The 19328-nt window shown below is 37.3% G+C and overlaps 1 protein-coding gene across 1 annotated transcript; it reads left to right on the plus strand.

The window, feature by feature from the left end:
* Positions 1-432: 432 nt before the first annotated feature.
* LOC145764409 (solute carrier family 23 member 1-like) lies at positions 433-19328 on the plus strand. Its single transcript, XM_082576025.1, has 13 exons — positions 433-570; positions 5734-5919; positions 6961-7124; positions 8783-8969; positions 9850-10031; positions 10384-10507; positions 11055-11191; positions 12357-12524; positions 13186-13306; positions 13765-13937; positions 14575-14756; positions 16870-16993; positions 18760-19328. Exons 1-13 carry the CDS (start codon positions 433-435, stop codon positions 18878-18880), a joined length of 2007 nt encoding a protein of 668 aa, XP_082432151.1. The 3' UTR covers positions 18881-19328.

Genomic DNA, 19328 nt, shown 5'->3' on the forward strand with positions numbered 1-19328 from the left:
GTTTTCGCCGTTTCTACCGTAAGACTACATATCCAGCATGCTTGGAATAATGAAATAACCGTCATAAAAAACAAGGAGACTTGAAGAAGTGAGTTGTTCATCAGCGCTTAGTGAAGATTTTTAACCTGTACGGTGGTGGGAGTACATTTGTTTCTATGGGTACGTTTACTGAAGCAGCAAAATGAAGTGAATGATAAATACTCAAAGTTTCATCTACAAAATAATGTTATGGTTTTATTTGTTGCCGTTCTACAACAGCTAAAGTTGTATTCAAAAAAAATAGTGAGGTTTTTAGTTAAGTTTTTCTGCAATGGATCATTGAAAGGTTTATCTTTAAATCATTGGAAAAAGTAAAGAGGTAGAGCCCCCTTGGGTTACTGGGGTATGTATCGTTTTCAGGCTTTGCCTAGTGGGTGAAGATTTAGATTAACAATGAATCCAATCTTCGTGCCAATGAAAACACAGCCTCACATGCTCGTAAGTGGTGTCGAACTTGGCGCCCTTTCGAGTGTCAAGCCAGGATTTTCACCACTCGGCTATGCAGTCGACAAGGTTAATATAAAGTCTGAAGTAAGTTAAATGGCGTTCTGCATGGCCAATCGGCTACATTCATAAGTTTCGCGCAAACGGTGGTAAAGTCAAAAGCCAATATACAGTAGGCAAAGTTAATTAAAGAAACAGGAGCTTACATCTCTTAATCTCTGTTCTGGTTCTTCGATATTATTGAGGATGAAAGATTATACAAGCATCCTTTATTTAGAATGCAACCGAACGATTAAACATAACAAGTAAACAAAACCAGTCAGGTTCAGAAGCTTGTACAATTTATTGATAAAGCTTTCGCCGCCATAAAGGCGGCTTTAGGACTTTCTTGTGCGTTTGAAAGCCGAAGTTGATCCTTCGAAAGATGCTTTATTTTAAAACCACAACTTAGGAACAAACCATTGCCTTTTCAATGCAAATAGCGCAGACACATAATTCTGGACTACCAGATCAAAGAAAAACTGAGCGAAAAAACTATTATTTGGCACCTAATAAATGAAACTGTTTGAATTGAAACATTGAACTCTTTCATTAGTTTTTGCAAATATCGTTCAGATTACAGAGGAAACCTCATCCAAAAAATGTTTTAATCTATCACGTAAAAAAGATAAACGAGTTTCATACAAACTTAAAGTGAACATTATCTCGTTTAATACTAGGAGAGGAAATTGCTATCTCTTTTTTCAAAGCTAAATAATATAAATAGAAAAATAAGTACTAATCTGTTTACATTCATGTTTGATTTGGAAAAGTTAATGAAAAATATCGGTTTCAATAGAGGTCAAGAAGCAAAACAGACTAGTTGTCACTTTAGGCAATTATAAACAGGTTTGGCAATAATACTTATGTTCAATCAAACTTGTTTACATTACCCAGGTAGCAAAAGTCTGTCCTTTTTACATCGATTCAACGTCTACGAAGTTTGTACGGATTTGCTAGCAAGCAAAAAATCACAGACAACGATTCAACGTAAAAAGAACGAATTTTTCAACCTGTATTGTTTCCTAAGCCTAGCCATCGCTTATGCTTGTAAAAGTTGATTTAATGTTTGTAAATGTTCATACTGCAAAATTCGTCAACTTGTTCAAGATGTTGCAGGGATGCAGATTTTAAATGGTTCATTGTGGCAATTATTTAGCTATATAATGTCATTCCAAAATTTATGACTGTAAAGAACTTAATTCACCTTTTAATGTGGAAAGAAAAAAGCTAATCAAAGCGCTTATTTGTTAAAATATCTTGCCATTGTTGCAACGCTGACTGGTTGGTATAAATAAGAGCCCAATGCATGTTGCTTTGTCATAACAGCAGCAGCAAAAGATTTCAGGTTGTAGCTCTGATGTCCGCTCAGCTTTTTTGTTGTTTTCTTTTTGCCACTGGTTCACCATTGAAGGAAGCAACCTTCAGGCAAATTTCTTCACATTCTTCTTCGCTGATGCCATGTCCCAGAAGTGCTGATGCTGCTTGAAATTGACCATATACTGACCCAGACAGCAAAATCCGTCTGAAAAATTCGTCGGCAGACATTGAATCAATGTAAAAATGAGGGATTTTGCTGTCAGGGGAAATCTGTTTGCGGAAAGTTGTTTTTTTATGTGCTTTGCTCAACTGTACAATCAATGCAAAGACAAAGAAGACAAAGAAGAAAAGAGAGACTGCAGCCTCAGAACTCCTCTGATTTCATATGTCCAAACTGTGGACGAGACTGCCACGCCAGGATTGGACTTCAGCGCCATATGAGAAGCTGCCGTACCCATAGTGCTACCATCATCTGAAAAGATGGAAGGATGCCTACTACTACTATTACAATCAATGCAGGATTATGGGTATTGTGAGCCTAAAACTTAAATCACTTATAGGCCTACTTTTACACGCATGAAAACTTCTAAGATTAACTTTGACTCGCAATGGTGATATTAACTTATTTCAACCAAACCTCTTGCCTAGCCAGCTGTTCGGCCGATATCAAGTTTTCACAAAGCGTTACTACTATAGATACAAGTTTCTTATGGTAGGCCCAATTTTCTTCGGCTTAATGCTTCAGGTTGTTCAGCTTTATTCGATTTTGTTGTGTCTTTGTACCCAGACATCTGACTTTTTCCTTCCCTAAACTATCGTAGAGAACCAAGCAATAAGTGTGGTTTCATTTTACTGCCTTGTTTTGTTTTAAGTGCCGTTTAGCTTGATAGTGTTGTTCGATCACTGGGCTTCACTTTACGAAAACAGCAATAAACAATTTACCCGCATGTAAAAAAAAGGCCAACCTTGGTGTAGATTTACTGGCCCACAATTTTTATAATGTGGGCATTAAACTAGTAAAATCATTATTTTTTTTGACCGACTTCTCAGAAATCTGTCTTGGTACACCATGTTCAGAGTATCGAGTAAGAATTTAAATAATTCGGACTGATAGTGATATAATGATGACTTTATTTTAAGTCTGTTAAATGTTACCATTACACAAGGTACAATACAATGTAATAGTGTAGAAGTCAATGCACCACAACAGAGGGGAGTGACATGAATTCTATCCTACGGGGGGTGAGGAGGGTGATCACCCCCCACTTATTGGAGTGGTTGAAATGACTAAGACAAGTTGAAAGTTGTTGTTGAAATGACTATGATGATTTTAGCCCGCTGTCCAAAAATCACCCCCCTTCCCGAATTCTAAAAGTGGATAGAACCCCTGGGAAGTGATATATTGTACATAAATTGATGTAGCTGCTTCCATTTTTCCACGCCATTGATTGATTATCGTGCCTTTAAAGACGCGTTCGCTAAGTAGGGATTGAACCATCAGCCATCAGACTGTCGGTAGGATCTTTTCACCCCTCTTCCACCCAGTTTGCAATTTGATTTTCAGATGTTTATGCTTTGTTCAAGTATTTTTATGTGCGATATCTTACGAGATGTACGTTGCCTACATGTAAAAAAATTTGAGACAATAACATCAGCAACACTGTTTATTTTAGTGGTGTTTAAGAGGTCAGGTGCAAACATTTCAGTCAAACATGAATTGCCACGTTTTATCGTCCAATAATGGAGTAACTAACAGTTCATTTGTTGAAGTAAGTTTTTTTGACAAGATTAAGATATGTGACACTGCTGTTCATTTGCGTATGTCCAGCTAGCAAAAGTCTTTTTTTACATTGAATCAACGTCTGCAGACATCGCAATGTAAAAAGATGAAATTTGCTAGCTGAGTTTTTAAGCACATTGGTTACTTTGTGACGACAAAGGCCCTTTAAAATGACATGACATCTAAAAATAAGCTTTAATTTATAAATCATTGTTTTAATGATTATTGTACAGTAGTCAAGAAATTACATCAGTTTAAAGGTTAAGTGTTATAATATTTTCTATGTGTCGCATAATGACCGTGCAATTTTAGAGTTAGCAGCGACTCCATCCTAACAGATTCGTCAAAAGCCTGTAAAGGTTGTTGGCCTGCTGGATTGCATGGCAATTTTTTAAGCGAATATCAAAGTTTTGAAATCTTTGAAAACCAAATTAACTTGGACCTTCCATTCCTGTTGAGAAGTTTTAACTGTCCGCTTTCGATATACTCGAAGACGGTATACCAACCGGGTAGCTTCAGATTCGTAACTTGATGTATTTTTTAAATTGAACGTACAGTACATATTACCAATGCTACAAAGAGTGCTCAGTGCTCACTGGTATGCGAAAAGTCAAATAAATGTAGAATCAACTAAACGTTAAATCAATGTAAAAACAAGTTGACTGACTAGCTAAATTTTTATTTAAAGCCGTCAACTTGCGTTGGATAAGGCTGGGAGTCTGGGATTGATTTGGTTTTGAATCTTTATCCTCGGACTGACAAAGCCTTGATTGGTTATTCCTGGTAGTTTCGCATACTTATAGAGGCTCTTGACGCAGGGCCGGTTACGAGATTGACAGAGTGAAGTTTTCCGATTGATAAAGTGTTGCCGGGGAATTATTCCATTTACTAGATGCCGCTGAATGGAGAGCGGTACTGAAATGCGTTGCTCAAGCGCACACACCGAGAGTCGAACTTGACATGACATGTATCAATGCGACAATAACACTGTCCGGTTGATGGAGGACTTTCATTATAGAAAACAAAGTAACAATTATTATTATCCATGTAACCTTGAAAAAATTTTGCACCCTCGGTGGAACCTTCAAATGGTTCTTATTCAAATAGAACTTGTTCCACTCCCTTTTTCAAATGATTTTATTACGCATGGTAAAAGCAACCAAAGTATTTACCGCATGTCATAACCTAACATCTAAGTGATCAAATGTAAATACTACACACATAACAGCATCATGAAGCTAACTCGGTTGGGTTGGTTGGTTTTGAATCTTTATCCTCGGACTAACAAAGCCTTAATAGGTAGTTCCTGGTAGTTTTGCATACTTGTAGAGCAGGGGTTCTTAACTTGGGGTAAATTTCACTTACCGAGGGGGTAAATTTACTGAATCATAAATTAAAGCAAACTTCATTTTTTCAGTTATGAAAAAAACTGGTAGTGTTGCACTCGATTTTGATTCAAATTTATGCTTAATGTCCGTTTTCGTCTTTTTCTTTTATCTCCATGCTAGTAGACTAGACTACCAGTTTCATTTCAGCAGCGTATGTGTGCTACATTTTTACTGTACACAATCTAATTAGGACTTCGACCACAGTCCACAAAGTAGATTGCAACTCTGTCAAATTGCAACTTCCTTTAATGCGCAATAAAGTGCATTGTTTTCGCAATGGTCAAAACGTGGCGTAGCTCCATTTGTCTCATACTTCATTAGAGGACAGTAGGCAGACTGCACAGTGAAAGTCTTGCGCAAATGAATTATTTTGAAGTGAGTAAATAAGTTAAACAATCTGCAGTTATTATGTCGAAGAAGCGAACTTATTTAGAATCATATGTAGACTTTGGGTTCGACTTCACTATTCCATTTACTAGGTGCCGCTGAATGGAGAGCAGTCCTCAACGTGCGTTGCTTGCTCCAGTGCACACCCCGAGAGTCGAACTTGCGCCACGTGATTTTAATCCGGCCGGGCGATTAACCACTGAGCTAACTTGCCGTAATCAAAAGAGCATGAATCGATTTGAGTTGATGCCTCAGCTCAGCAATTTCTGTAGCACTTGTAGAAGATTTAGTGTACAGAATCATTAACTTAAGCTTAATCTGATTTATGGTTAACAGGAAAGCGACGTCTCTGTGACTGGCTGTAATGCTGACGATGAAAGTAAGCAAGGAACAGAAAACCCGGGGATGGACATAAACAAAGGAAACAATACAAATAGCAACAAGACACGAAACATCAATGATCTGCTATACAGATTGAATGAAATTCCCCCTTGGTATACTACAGTTTTTTGCAGTTTTCAGGTATTTTATGAAGGCTAAATTACAGGGTTGAGAAAAACTCGTTTTTTTTTTAAAAATGCCCAACCCGCATGGGTTTTAAAAATAACACGTTTTTTTGGGGGGTTTTATTAAAAAAAGATGCAAAATAGGTAGATTCATACTTATTTCACCTCAAATACTACTTTTTACCAATGAAGTGCTTCTCACTCACAGTACATGCTGGCATAACTCAATAAAATAATGCACTAGGGCTGTTTAACTATGAGGTCTTCTTGCATAAATGAGTTTTAGTGTAGTATAAAGTTGTATTACTTGATTTTTGTGTACAAAAATATCCACTGTGTTTTCAATTTATCCTTGAAAATTTCCTTCACAATCACATCCTTAAGTCCTAATTTGAAGTTGGTTTTAAGTACCTTGTAGTACTTTGGTTCATTTTTTCAATTTTCTGATAAAAATTGGACAAATATGATGCTCTGGGTATTTTTAAGTGGGTTTTAAAAAAAAACACCCGGGCTTTTTTGGGTTGGGTAAAATACCGACAACCCTGCTAAATTATGAATTCTTGCAGGCAGTAGCCTACGCAGAGAGGGTGATTGGGCTATGCCCCCCGTTCTAAAAAAATATTTCAGAAATTTAACAAAGTAGAGTACTCCAAATTAGGATGTTTTGAATAGCATTGTCAAAGCAATTAATAATGTTGCTATACACTGAGCAAATACTAAATCCACGACTCAATGCCCCCCTCTTGCCTACGCCACTGCTCGCAGGGCTTTGCGTTGGTTTAGGCTTATTTTTGTTTAGAAAATGTTTATTTTGCACCTGTGTTCTGCAAATGGTCCCGAGCAGTTTGTATAAACGCTCAACGTTGAAAACAAAGAAACGGCAACATCAGGTGACATTAGTTCAATTCTCGGGGTGTGCTCTGCAATTCAAGAAAAGCTTTCCATTCAGCAGCATCTCGTAGATGAAGTAACTCTGACAATTCTGTGGTTCTTAGTACTCAGACAACTCACTTAGCAATGAGCTTGGCGCACACTAAGACTTATGCTATACACACAGATGTATCTATTCACAATACACGTCTTTGCGTATCCCCTTTACATGGCACCACGCTTGTGTGTACCAAACGACGAGGAAGGCGCTGTGGCAAGAGCAAACCTTATCGGAACTCTCTTCTTTGTCATTGGAATTAGCACAATTTTGCAAACAGTACTTGGAGTAAGGTTGGTGATTCCACATTACCTACTTTTTAAATTGGAAATGTTTTATTTTTATTTTCTGTTATCAACAGTATGATCTAGAGGGGTGAAGTTCACAAAGCTTGGGTTGAAGATCACGCGACATCACAATAATTACATATAGCACATAAAAGACACAATAATAAACAGTTTTCATGTGGAATTGAACCAATAGACATAGGCTACCTTCCAGAATCAATAGTGAAAACTCTATTCTTACAAGTAAACACCTTTGCGAAAAAACATGACTACACCCAAACCGACAAAAAATTAACAAAACTTTTATAAAATGAACTTAATTAAACGCCGCATATTAACCAATCAATAAACTTTACGTCCTTTACAGTTATAAAATTAAATCAACATCAAAGAACCTGCAATGATGTGACATCAAAAATGATTTTCCCATTGAGTAGTATAGGAATTAAGTGTTAGATTAGTTGCTTGTCAGAAGTTAGACTATTGCAGTGGTCTCTAGCTGTGTCTTTACAGTTATAAAATTTAAACAACCTTAAAGAGCCCACAATGATGTTAAACCAAGAATGAGTTTGCTAACTTTAATTTCAGGTTAAAAAGTTGCTTAGTAAATTACTAAAAATATGTTGGTTATGTTTTAAAGTCTTTTTTATATCTTGTAGTCATTGCAACTACTGTGATTATGTATACATACCAAATGACCAACGAGACATCTAATGTATGAAATTTTACATTTTTATTGCTTTAAAAAAAAACATCAGACATGGGAATCGAGCACACACCATATTAACATTAATAAAATCGATTAAAAAAAACATCACACATGGGAATCGAACACAGACTACATTATCATTAATAAAATTGATTAAAAAAACATCAGACATGGGAATCGAACACAGACCACATTACCATTCGTAAAATTGATTAAAAAAAAGTTTTAAATGAAACGTAAAAACAACATCAAATCAACACTACTTTTAGTTCTGAAAACAGCATAAAATCTCCCGTTCAAATATAATTAATTTCAAACATACAGACAAATGTGCAGCTCACAATATAGAGGAAGCTCAAATGGACAACTCACAATATACAGGAAGCTCAAATGTGCAACTCACAATATGCAAAAAAAATAAATGTGCTCGTGCTCCAGCACATACCATTAGCTCATCTATTCACATGTGCCATGCACATAATATTGGCTGCACCACATAATTTTGACTCTTGCTACCGTCACTACTTTGCGTCACTACACTTAAGGGTTGGTTTATACTTTTCATACTACTCAGTCACGTGTCCTAAAACTTGAAGTTGATTTTCTTTGATATTTTTTTAGTAGATTCTTTGTTTGTTTGACTCACGGACATATTTATAAATATATCTGTGGTTTGACTTGATTTAAAACAGTTCGGTTCTTTTTTCTGTCAGGCTTTATTTTTTCATGTAAACTTTTCATCGAGGTATATGTGGCCAAGAGTTTACTTTAGTACCGTAGGTCTGCCAGTTCTGATCTACAGTGCCCCACCATCTTGCCTACTTCGGGTTAATCCTCAGCATTACTAGTTCCGCCACGTAGAGGCGATGGTGTTGGACTTCGAAGAATCATGCAAACCAGTGTCTAAATATAAAATAAACACCAAATAATGATTGATTTTATTTTTATGATGCAGATTGACGGTTGTACAGGGAATGTCAGCTGCCCACTTGCCCCCACTGTTCGCATTGTTAGCTCTCCCTCATAATAAGTGCCCACCCCCTTTGCCAGAGGGGTTCATGAACTCAAACGTTACCTTATACAACGACACAGATGGTTCAATTGTTGATGGAACAGAGTTGTGGCAAAGACGAATGCGAGAAGTGAGAGTGTTAGCGTAGACATAGCAATAATATCATGTGGACTGAAAGTCAAACGGTAGGTTTGAAAAGGCAACTTTACCCGAATCTTGATGATGCTTTTCATGATATTGCATGTTGGGCTGATTTTTTCAACAGCATGATTACTACCATTGCTTAAGGTGTTGCAACTGTGGTATATCTTAATCTGAAAATGTGTTAAAAAAACGTCAAGTTTCTAAAATTTGGAATTAAAACCGCCAATATGGTAATCCTGTTTGCAGTGCAAGATAAGGTATAGGCAGTTAGGCACTTTAACATAGGACAGTTTTCCGTGCAAACCAGCTACTACCATTGCGCCGCGGAGAATTGGTTAAGAAAGGTAGGACAATTTTCCTTATAAACTCTATTGATTACAGTCATTAAGATCCTTCTTGCACTCAGTTCAGTTGCAGAAGAAAAAAAAACATTAACAGAAGGTGGGAATCGAACCCACGCAATCGAAATTATTATTCCCTTTGGCTTCCAGTCTAGATGCTATTATTGCAACGTCCACGGTGTTAGCTACTGGATTGACTTGGAGCAATTGTTTCAAATCAGGTTTTGGAAGGGTTCTTGTGGGATATATGAAGCTGTATAATAAGCTACAGCAGTTGTTTTGCTTTCTGTAAAGCGGGTCTGTAATTATGTTTTGAGTTGTTTCCCAGATAGACTATCTGATTCAGTAGGCTACATAGCGTTACTAAATAGAGGAAAATCTGTGGCATATCCAGTTCAGATCTGTTCCCGGTTGACGAATGTGTATGTTGCAACATTGTAGGCTATATGTTATGTCATAGACAACATATTATGTTGTCGCAGCACACTTTTTTCAGGTTCAAGGTTCAAGGTTCATTGTTTGCAGGTTCAAGGCGCTGTAGCTCTTTCAAGTATTTTGGAAGTGTTGATTGGAGCATTTGGACTTGTTGGATTTTTTTTGAAGTTTGTAGGTCCAATTACAGTGGTTCCAACTCTCTTACTCAGTACCATACCACTTACATCTACTGCTGCTCGTTTTTCCCAAGGACAATGGGGGATAGCATTGTTGTAAGCCAAACTATGGTTTATTGATACTTGACCATAGACTTTCTTAGCTTCATCAGCTGTGATCTTGCCTTATTTAATAATAAAACATCTGAACTTGTATTTAAAAACCATCTCAAACCTAGTCCAAAGTGTATCTAAAGGTTTGAGTGTCATAGTCTCTCGTATGGAGATGGTTTGAGACATTACAATTAAAGCCTTTTTAGGAAGGTTCCGAGACTTTGCGGTTTCAATGCTATTCACTATCGTCTCTATCACGATTCCTAGCAAATACGGAGGTCCGGCTGTACTTTTAAATGCAAATACTAAATCATATTCATTTTCAAACCTTACAAATACAACCTAATCGTTTCAGAGTTTTTGGTACCATAGTCATTTGTTCACAACACTTGGCGAAAATGTCTGTCTCACTACCTTACTACAGCCGGAAACAAAGAAAATGGAAGATGACCAAAGTGCCTATTTTTGTGATGTTTTCGGTAAATAAAACTTTTGATAAACTTGTTTTAATAAAAACAACTTTTGCTTCTACATATAGGCTAAAATCGCAGCCCAATAATTAAATTAATTATGATAGCATAATTGTTTTTGTTCTGTATGACGCTATTTTGTTACAAGTGCAAGCAGTTTTTATTCAGCCAATCGGTGAGAACGTTGTAGCATTGGCGGGTTGTGAGGCAGTTAAAGCATTGTTAAAACGGTTATAGGCAAATTGTTCGTAAGCAATTGTTCGTAAAACAATTGTTCGTAAACTGTTTTTCGTAAAATGAAGTCCGCAAAACAATTCTTCGTAAAGCATTTTTTCGTATACCGGTACATCAAATGTTAACTGCATGCACGAAAAAATGATTTAGGAAGAATTGTTTTACGAAGAATTAATTTTACGAACAATTTGTCGGACACCGTTAAAACGGAGCGTGCATGACGTAGCGTGTAACGGTGTAAGTATCGTGGCATGTAGATAGAGCGCCAAATTCAATGGAGTTCTCTAAGCTAAAAGAACATTCACTTGTTTATGTTACCCAGATTTTGATACCGCTGGCAGGCGCTTACATTCTGTGTGTTATTCTCACTTACACCAATGCCGTACCCGACGAACCGAGTCACCACGCCTACAAAGTGCGCACTGACATCCGAGCGTCTGTTGTCGCATCTAGTGCATGGTAAGACATTGTGATAAACTAGGCAAAATTATATCGACCCGTACCGATTCTGACAGTCTTCCGAAAATAATGCTTTTCAAAGAGCATCATAAAAAAAAACGATATAAATAGATTTTTGTTGTGTTTCTCGGCAGTCGAATGTAGCAGGAACTCAGCGATAAACACATGTTTCGCCCATGTTGTCGCTTTCGTCCGGTGGTTGAAGACTTCGATTAAGTGGACGAAAGGCAATCTTCATGTTCACTTTCAGGCTTGCCTTCTGCCGACGTTGAATCTATGTAAACATGATGGATTTTGCTGTGTGCAGAGTTTCCTGCCAAAAATGGCCTTCCCCTTAGCTCAGTAGTTACGCGCCGGCTCAAGATGACTCGGCGTTAGTTCCACTCTCGGGGTGTGCCCTTGAACAACGCATTTCAATTCACAATTTGTGACTGATAAGGTTGAAGAGCCCAGAGAAGTTCAATTGCACTTTTAATTACAAAGGTTTGATTCTTGGGATTAGTAGGTCTTATGGTGATCTGTTCAAGAAATGGTGACTAATTCCAGAGATGTACGTATACGCCGCAAATTCTACGCCGCAGACTTGCAGCGTAGACTTTTTGTTTACGCTAACGCTTGCGGCCACATTTTTTTGGATAGTTTGCGCTTGAGGCTACGCCGTAAAGTTTTCCCGTTTTTTTAGCGCATAGCGTCAACGCATACTTTTAATGTATTTTTTTCGCTACAACACACCTATACCTTCCAGCGCTGCAGTTGAAAGAATGTTTTCAATGGGCAAAGACATATTGGAACCAAAACACAGCAAAATGTCAGATGAACACTTTCAGATGCTTGTGTTTCTTCGTGGAAATTCAACATAAAACTTGTTTGTTACGAGTGGTTTATACCGTGTGAATGTTTGGCACCTAGCAAACAAAATGAGTTTGCGCTAGTGTATGCGCTGACGCTGATGCCGCCAACTTTTTTTACAAGTTACGTTGACGCATACGGCGTATGTTTTTTCAAACGTCTGCGTTTATGCTGACGGCGTCAATATTTTTTGTATGCGCGTACATCACTGGCTAATTCTTAAGTTTTTCTAACGAAGTATTAATAATAAAAAATGTCTTCAAAGTTGCTGTTCTGAGCTATTTAACTAACAATAAATGCTGATTATGTCGCGCAGGTTTCGCTTTCCATATCCCGGACAGTGGGGTGTGCCAAAATTGTCTATCGCAGGGATCGTGGCGACGTCGTCTGCCATTATTCCGAGTATCATAGACTCAATAGGAGACTACTACGCCAGTGCCAGAGCTTCTGGCGCACCACCGCCGCCAGCGCATGCGATCAACAGGTAGGCTACGCAGTGTAGACTGTTGAGTGTTGAGCAAATCTGCACAACTAAAAACGGTACAAGGACCGCAAAAAGAAAAGCCATAATTTATAGACTAACGTAGTTGTAACATTTCTATAAATTGACTATTAGAAAACAGAATTATTCAAAGAAGAAAAAAATAAAACTATTCTTCCTAAAGGTAGCCGCCAAAGGAGTCTACAAAACTACCTCACTGTTGTATTTAAAAAAAGTTAATTCGTACGCTACTTATTTCATATCGAATTAATGAGGCAAAAATTGTTTGTAAAATAGATTTGAATTATCTTGTGGGTTGCTTGAAAACATTTTGCTCCGCATGTGGTTGCGAGCGTATGTTGTGCAGACCTGAACTAGAGGAAGGGTGAAGAAACTATATGCTATTGGCAGGCTATATTTTTTTTATTTTTTTTTATTTGTTTTATAGCTAACATCAAGATTGCTTGTTGTTGAAAATTTCTGTGAAATTGGTCACCACTAGATCTGTAAATTTTATGTTTTTTAATTTCACATTAAAGGGGAAAATGGTTCGTGAAGTTATTGCTAAGACAAGTGAAAACACTCGATAAAAGTTGCTTTTATGAATTGTTATACAACAATCTTTTGTCATTTTGTTGTATCATTAACATTTAACTGGTATTAGAGGAATACTGGTTGAAGGAGTGACAGCTGTTCTTGCGGGAATGATAGGGAATGCTGCAGGATCCGCATCTTTTTTAACCGGAGTCGCTGCAATTAATGTCACAAGAGTTGGAAGCAGAGCTGTAAGTCGGCAGTTAGTTTTTATTGTCTTGACTTTACTGAAAGTGTTTTAATTTTTGGTGTTAGGAAGTAGTAAGGTAAGAGGTGGATTTTAATACCCTTAACCAGGGCTGTGGTCGGGCAAAAAATATAGCCTACCACTCCGACTTCTCGGTTTTAACTGGCCAGCTCCGACTCCGGACACTCCAACATCCCTTTGACTCTACAGCCCAGCTCTCAACTATGGCATGTTTTCACTTTGATGTGCAAAACTCTAAGTATAGCCTAAGTATGAAATTTGTGTCTCTCGTTTAAAAAAGTAAAGTGTAGGCCTATGTAACATTCTTGCTGTAATAAAACAATGTAGGAAAAAAGAACCAAGGCAGATCCACGTCGGTAGCCTAATGGAAAAGTCTACTTTTAGTAACTTACCATTGTTATTTTGATTATCGCCTTCGTTACAAGTTTTGAATTTTAAAAGGTTTTGATTGGAGGTGGAATCATTTTTGCACTTTTTGGAGTGATTCCAAAAATTGGAAGCCTGTTTGTTACGATTCCCGACCCGGTTGTGGGCGGTCTCATTCTGCTTAGTTTCAGTACCATAGTGGGCGTGTCGCTGCAGTATCTTTCCTATGTAGACTTGAATTCCAAACGGTACGTAATTGAGTAGATAGAATTCTTCTACTGTATAAAATACTTGCTTGACTAAACAACTTTGCTGTATGCTTCTCATTGCGTGCTAATTCATTGTCTATGTTTCACTTTTGCATCTTATTATAAGCCGTATGCAATAACTATTATCTCAGCCTATGTGCAATGATAAATGGACTTTCTTTATTTGCTTTCTTCCTGACTATAAGCAAAATCTAGAAAAATAAATAACACGGACGAGCATTTTACAAGACAGACGAGCAGACGAGCATCTCATCTTGGTTTGCCGGACTTCATGCTTAGGTTACCGGTTTGCAATAAATAGCCTATAGGCTACGCTATTCATGATCGTGTTTTCTCTGCGATCCTAGCCAAATGTGTACGACTAGTTGAATTATACAATTTTAAACAAGACTGCATGCCATGCTAGTGTGTTGAACGCGTGTAGTGCGTGCCATACTTTTATACAGTATATCATCATTGCAAGGATTTGGGCCAATGTTGATAGAATAGGCTACTAAGCATTGTTTAAGGAAGGCTTTCGTTGTTTTACTCATCAGTAGGCTACCAACATCAATTGCCGCGAAGAGGGTTCGAACCAAGAATCTTTGATTTCAATTCAATGCAATTTTATTCGCAGAAACGTGTTTATTATTGGTGCGAGCATATTCTTGTCTTTAACCGTAACTCAATGGAGCAAAGCCAACGAGGAAGTAGTTCAAACAGGACTGCCAGTTCTTGACCAAGTTATAACAGTATTGATCCAATCATCCGTGTTTATAGGGAGTAGTTTGGCAATGCTGTTGGACAATACTATACCAGGTGAAAGATAAAACTATTTTTCAGTGGGACGTATGTTATCTTTTTCTGGGGCCGGGGTGACTATACTTTCCAGAATTGCACGGGTTGGTAGGTTTTGAATCTTTATCCTCGGACTGACAAAGCCTTGATAGGTTATACCTGGTAGTTTCGCATACTTGTAGAGGCTCTTGACGCAGGGCGGTTACCGAGATTGGCAGAGTGAAGTTTTCCGATTGTTGAAGTATTGTTGTCGAGGATTTATTCCATTCACTAGGTGCCGCTGAATGGAGAGCAGTCCTGAAATGCGTTGCTCAAGTGCACACAGTCGAACTTGCGCCGCGTGATCTTGAGCCGGGCGCGTAACCACTGAGCTAACGGGGCGGACGAAAAAGCTACTAGAGAGTAGCCAATCTTTGCTCCAGTCATCGAATACAAATCTTCACTCTCCTCGGTAGACGAAGAGTAGTTATGATCTCTCATAGTGTTGATCAACAACGTGTTACACCAAATGTAAATAAAAATCCAGAAAAAAAATATTCCGAATGGAAAGTGTCCACAATAGAAAAAATCTCGAATAGAAAATATTTCGAATAGAAAAAATATCCCGAATAGAAAATATCCCGAACGAGCAATATCCATACAGGAAAAATGATCTACACTGGTAGATGGCCTATAGTATTTGACGGAAAAAGCAGTCCCCACATATGAAGCCGACCTCGGGGACGGACGATTTAGGGCTTAATAAGCGGTCGGGCCTGTAAACCTTGGGCTTAATAAGCGGGGAATACTGTAATCAGTAATTTGTACTGGGCTGGAATGCCATTGTAGTTTACTGGATATTGTGTAAGTGTTTCATAAAATATCAACAGCATCATGAAATTAATCTTCTTTTTAACGTGTGATCTTATTCAAAATATTGTAGCCTACTGTATAAGGTTTTATATCATGTTGATCGGATCAACTTTGATCAATAAAAAGGAAGCAGTTGGTGTAAGTTCAATTTATTTGCGAAAATGAGAATGCTCCGAATGATGTGTGAAACAATTTTGAAAGATAAAACTAGTTTTGGACTTTTCACTGATGTTTTTTCTTAATCAAAGTTTAAGCTTTAATCATGAAATATAACTCTCCACAATGTTTTGAATAGACTGACATGGTAGAAACAAAATTGATTTCGTAATGTGATTGATATTTCAAAATACACTTTTTAGACAATGTCCAGTACAATTACACACCAGTAGGCTACACTGAAAATTACTAATTAGGCCTTCCTTCAAATGCTGTAGGCCAACTATCAAGATGGAATTTTTTCTGTATGGTTATTATTCATTCGAGATATTTTCAATTCCGTTTTTTTTCCATTTGGGATATTTCCTTTCTGGATTTTTCCTTTCTGGATTTTTTCTTTCTCGATTTTTACAGATTACCGTTACACCAACATCAGGTTACACGCCGTTACACGTAGGCGTACCTGAATGAATCAGGAATCACCTTGTAGCCTATAGCAATGGTCGTTGTATGCATCTAGATATGTTGAGTGAATTTTTCCCTGCTAGTACAAGATGAGTGATTGCTCCCTGGCAAGATCTTTAAATACATTGATGCGTGTTTGAAAATGTTTAAAACTACAGCTTTTTTTTAATATTTAAGGTCTAATATCGTATAGCTACTGCAGTTGGTATTCCGGGCATCTTGATGATTTCTTCTACTATAGCCTAATGGATTTTGCATTTATTACTCTTGTGTGCGACATTACACCGGTTCAAATTCAAAAAATTTCTAATTTTTTTACCATCTCGTATTGTTTCTCATGGTTTTGACCATGAAAAAAATTGAAAAACCTGAAAAAATCAAAACCATGGAAAATATTGCGAGAGGCTGAAAATTTTTTAATTTTTTAAAATTTTGAACGTTTACTGCGACATCTTAACATAGCGCTCGATTCAGTGATACTCGTTGTACTAATCCGACCCTACCAAGATTGAAATGGTGTCGCTGTCTGCTGTACGAGATATCTGTGTTGTCAGTTTCAATGAAGATTCACAGCTGTGAAGGTGCCTATGGTACTTTTTAAGTTAAGGTCGATTGCAACTTTACTCATTTGGAAGTCGATTTCCAACTGATCATTTTATAGGAACTAGAAAAGAACGGGGAATTGATTCATGGATTGGCTTAGGAGATCAATCAACTGGTCCACAATTTACTGAGAAAGAATATAAAGAAAGCTATGACTTGCCATTTTCAACCAAATGCCTTGGGTATGTTTTTTTTTAACTTAACTGTTCAGTTTATTTTTTGTTTTGTTGGCGAAAAAGAAAGACACAAAAAGCAAAAACACAATAAACACAAATAATTCGCACAACAAGGATGGCAGCGAAAGACCGAAAGGTCATCAAAGTCAGTTGCCACCCAAATATTTAAACAAAAGACCCAAAATTAAGAACATTAACACATATATAATATATAGCACAATACCAGCACTTTACATAATAAATTAACAATAGAATAACACAGGGCAACATAAAAAAACTGTGTAGAGAAATAAGCGGATGATATGTTTCAAGAGTGATCATTGTACATTGTACAAATTCTTTAATAAATATTTATATTTAAATTGAAAAACATTATAAGACTTTTCTTTTATTTCTTTTGGTACTTGATTCCATAGTTTCACTCCATTAAAACATATAGCATCTTCTTACCAGAGTTTGATGTTGTAGAAGGCAAATATATATCATTCTTTTGGTTCTGACGGGTTTTATGATGGTGAATTTCGTTTACAAAAATAAAGCAGCCAGCAAAGGCCCGGGGCAGCATTTTGTGCACATATTTGTACATAAATTTTGCAGTCTCTAATTTAATAATATCGTCAATTCTGAGCACATTAAATTGGTGATAAAGAACAGTTGTATTTGTTGACCTCGGCAAAAATAAGCAGGATCGAATGACAGGTGATTGTTTAAAAGCGTTTACATTGAAGTTATTATTGGTGAGGAATTAATGAACAGAATTTATTGTACTTGTACTCTACCTACAAATTTGGCGTTTCCTCTACTGTGGCGTTAACAAACGCCTCGACTGGTCACCAAGTAGGATGATTAATTGAACCTGCAGTGCTCTAGTGATACTTGAAAGAGTAGGCTACATTGGCAAAACATCCAGAAAAGAAAGATTTGTCTAAACAGCCCGAATGGAAATTAATGTTAGCTGCATCAGTTTGAAGCCGTATTTCTAGCAAATTACTTCACTGGATGTTTTTCAGCAGCTGATTGTATTATAGCACAATAGAATTAACCGCGATAAACACTGTGTTACGACCATAACGATGGGCTCATCAGTATCGCACCACTAATCCAAGTCACAGACCCTTAAATACACTGAAATTACGCTTGTTCCATTCGGTGGGATTCAACCAAATCTTTTTTTAAATGATTAAAAGTAAAGCGAACCGGTTGTTCCAGATGACATAGACCACGCTGTTACAGATGACATAGAGTAGCATTATATACATATCTTGACGCTATAAAAACGGCTAAATTACACCTTCGCTTCCATATGTGAGTTGAATCCACTCGTTGAAGCCGGCTGCATACCCGAGTGGTGAGAGCGCTGGAATGGCAATCGAAAGGGTGCCGGTTCGACACCGCTCAAGAGCATGCGGCTGTTTCTTTGGCAGGACACTTAAAGGTGGACACTAAAAGCATGCCTGACGGTGGATACGAAGATTGGCTTCCTTGCCTTCCCGTCCACTTAATCTAAATCTGCAACCACCAGGTGTAAGCCTGGATACGACAAACAAAACCACTCAGTGAAAACGTAACCATCACCACAGCTATCTTAATTTTGATGAGAAAATTGCGTTATTTGAATGGCTGAACCAGAAATAGTAATCACAGCAGCTCTATTTGAATTTGAAAAAGTTCCTTCGGATGATCCTATTGAGATGAAACAGGCTGTTATAAGGTTTTAAGTGAACTAGTAGCCTAACTAATTTTGATGTAATCACAGCTCATGTTGTTTTCAGATTTTTTAACAAACACATTCCAATATTTCCTGGATACAAAAGCCCCGCGGAAAAAGCACGAACAAAAGCAAGGAAAACATCTATTGAGAAACAGCCGACCCAATTTGACAGCATTTTATGAAACTAAATTTTGTTTCGATATTATGCATGGACTGTAATTGTGGTGCTATTGTAGGCTTGTAATAATTAACTTTCCATAAACATGACCAACCTTATTGTGCGTATAAGCTGAACTGAAAAGAGTAAAATACCTATTGGCTATACTACGGTAATGTTAGTTATTAAGACCACTAAAGATGTTACAAAGTGGGTTGCACTGTTTTCCAATAGGCATTTGTCGATAAGGAACTATTGTATTTTTTCAGGAAAAACCAAACAAAACAAATCTTTTGATCACACATTCTTTAGCGTGAGAGTTATATCTGAACTAATTAACTGAGAATTCTTGTAACCTTTATCTACATCTGCTTTTCAAGCTATGCAAACGTTTCTGAAAGAATTCACTTGTACAGTTCGCATTCGAATTCGAATTGAACCATCAGTTATGTGGAATAACTTTTATTTCATAA

This window comes from Aplidium turbinatum, chromosome 2 (assembly GCF_918807975.1).
Source record: "Aplidium turbinatum chromosome 2, kaAplTurb1.1, whole genome shotgun sequence".
Classification (NCBI taxonomy): Eukaryota; Metazoa; Chordata; class Ascidiacea; order Aplousobranchia; family Polyclinidae; genus Aplidium; species Aplidium turbinatum.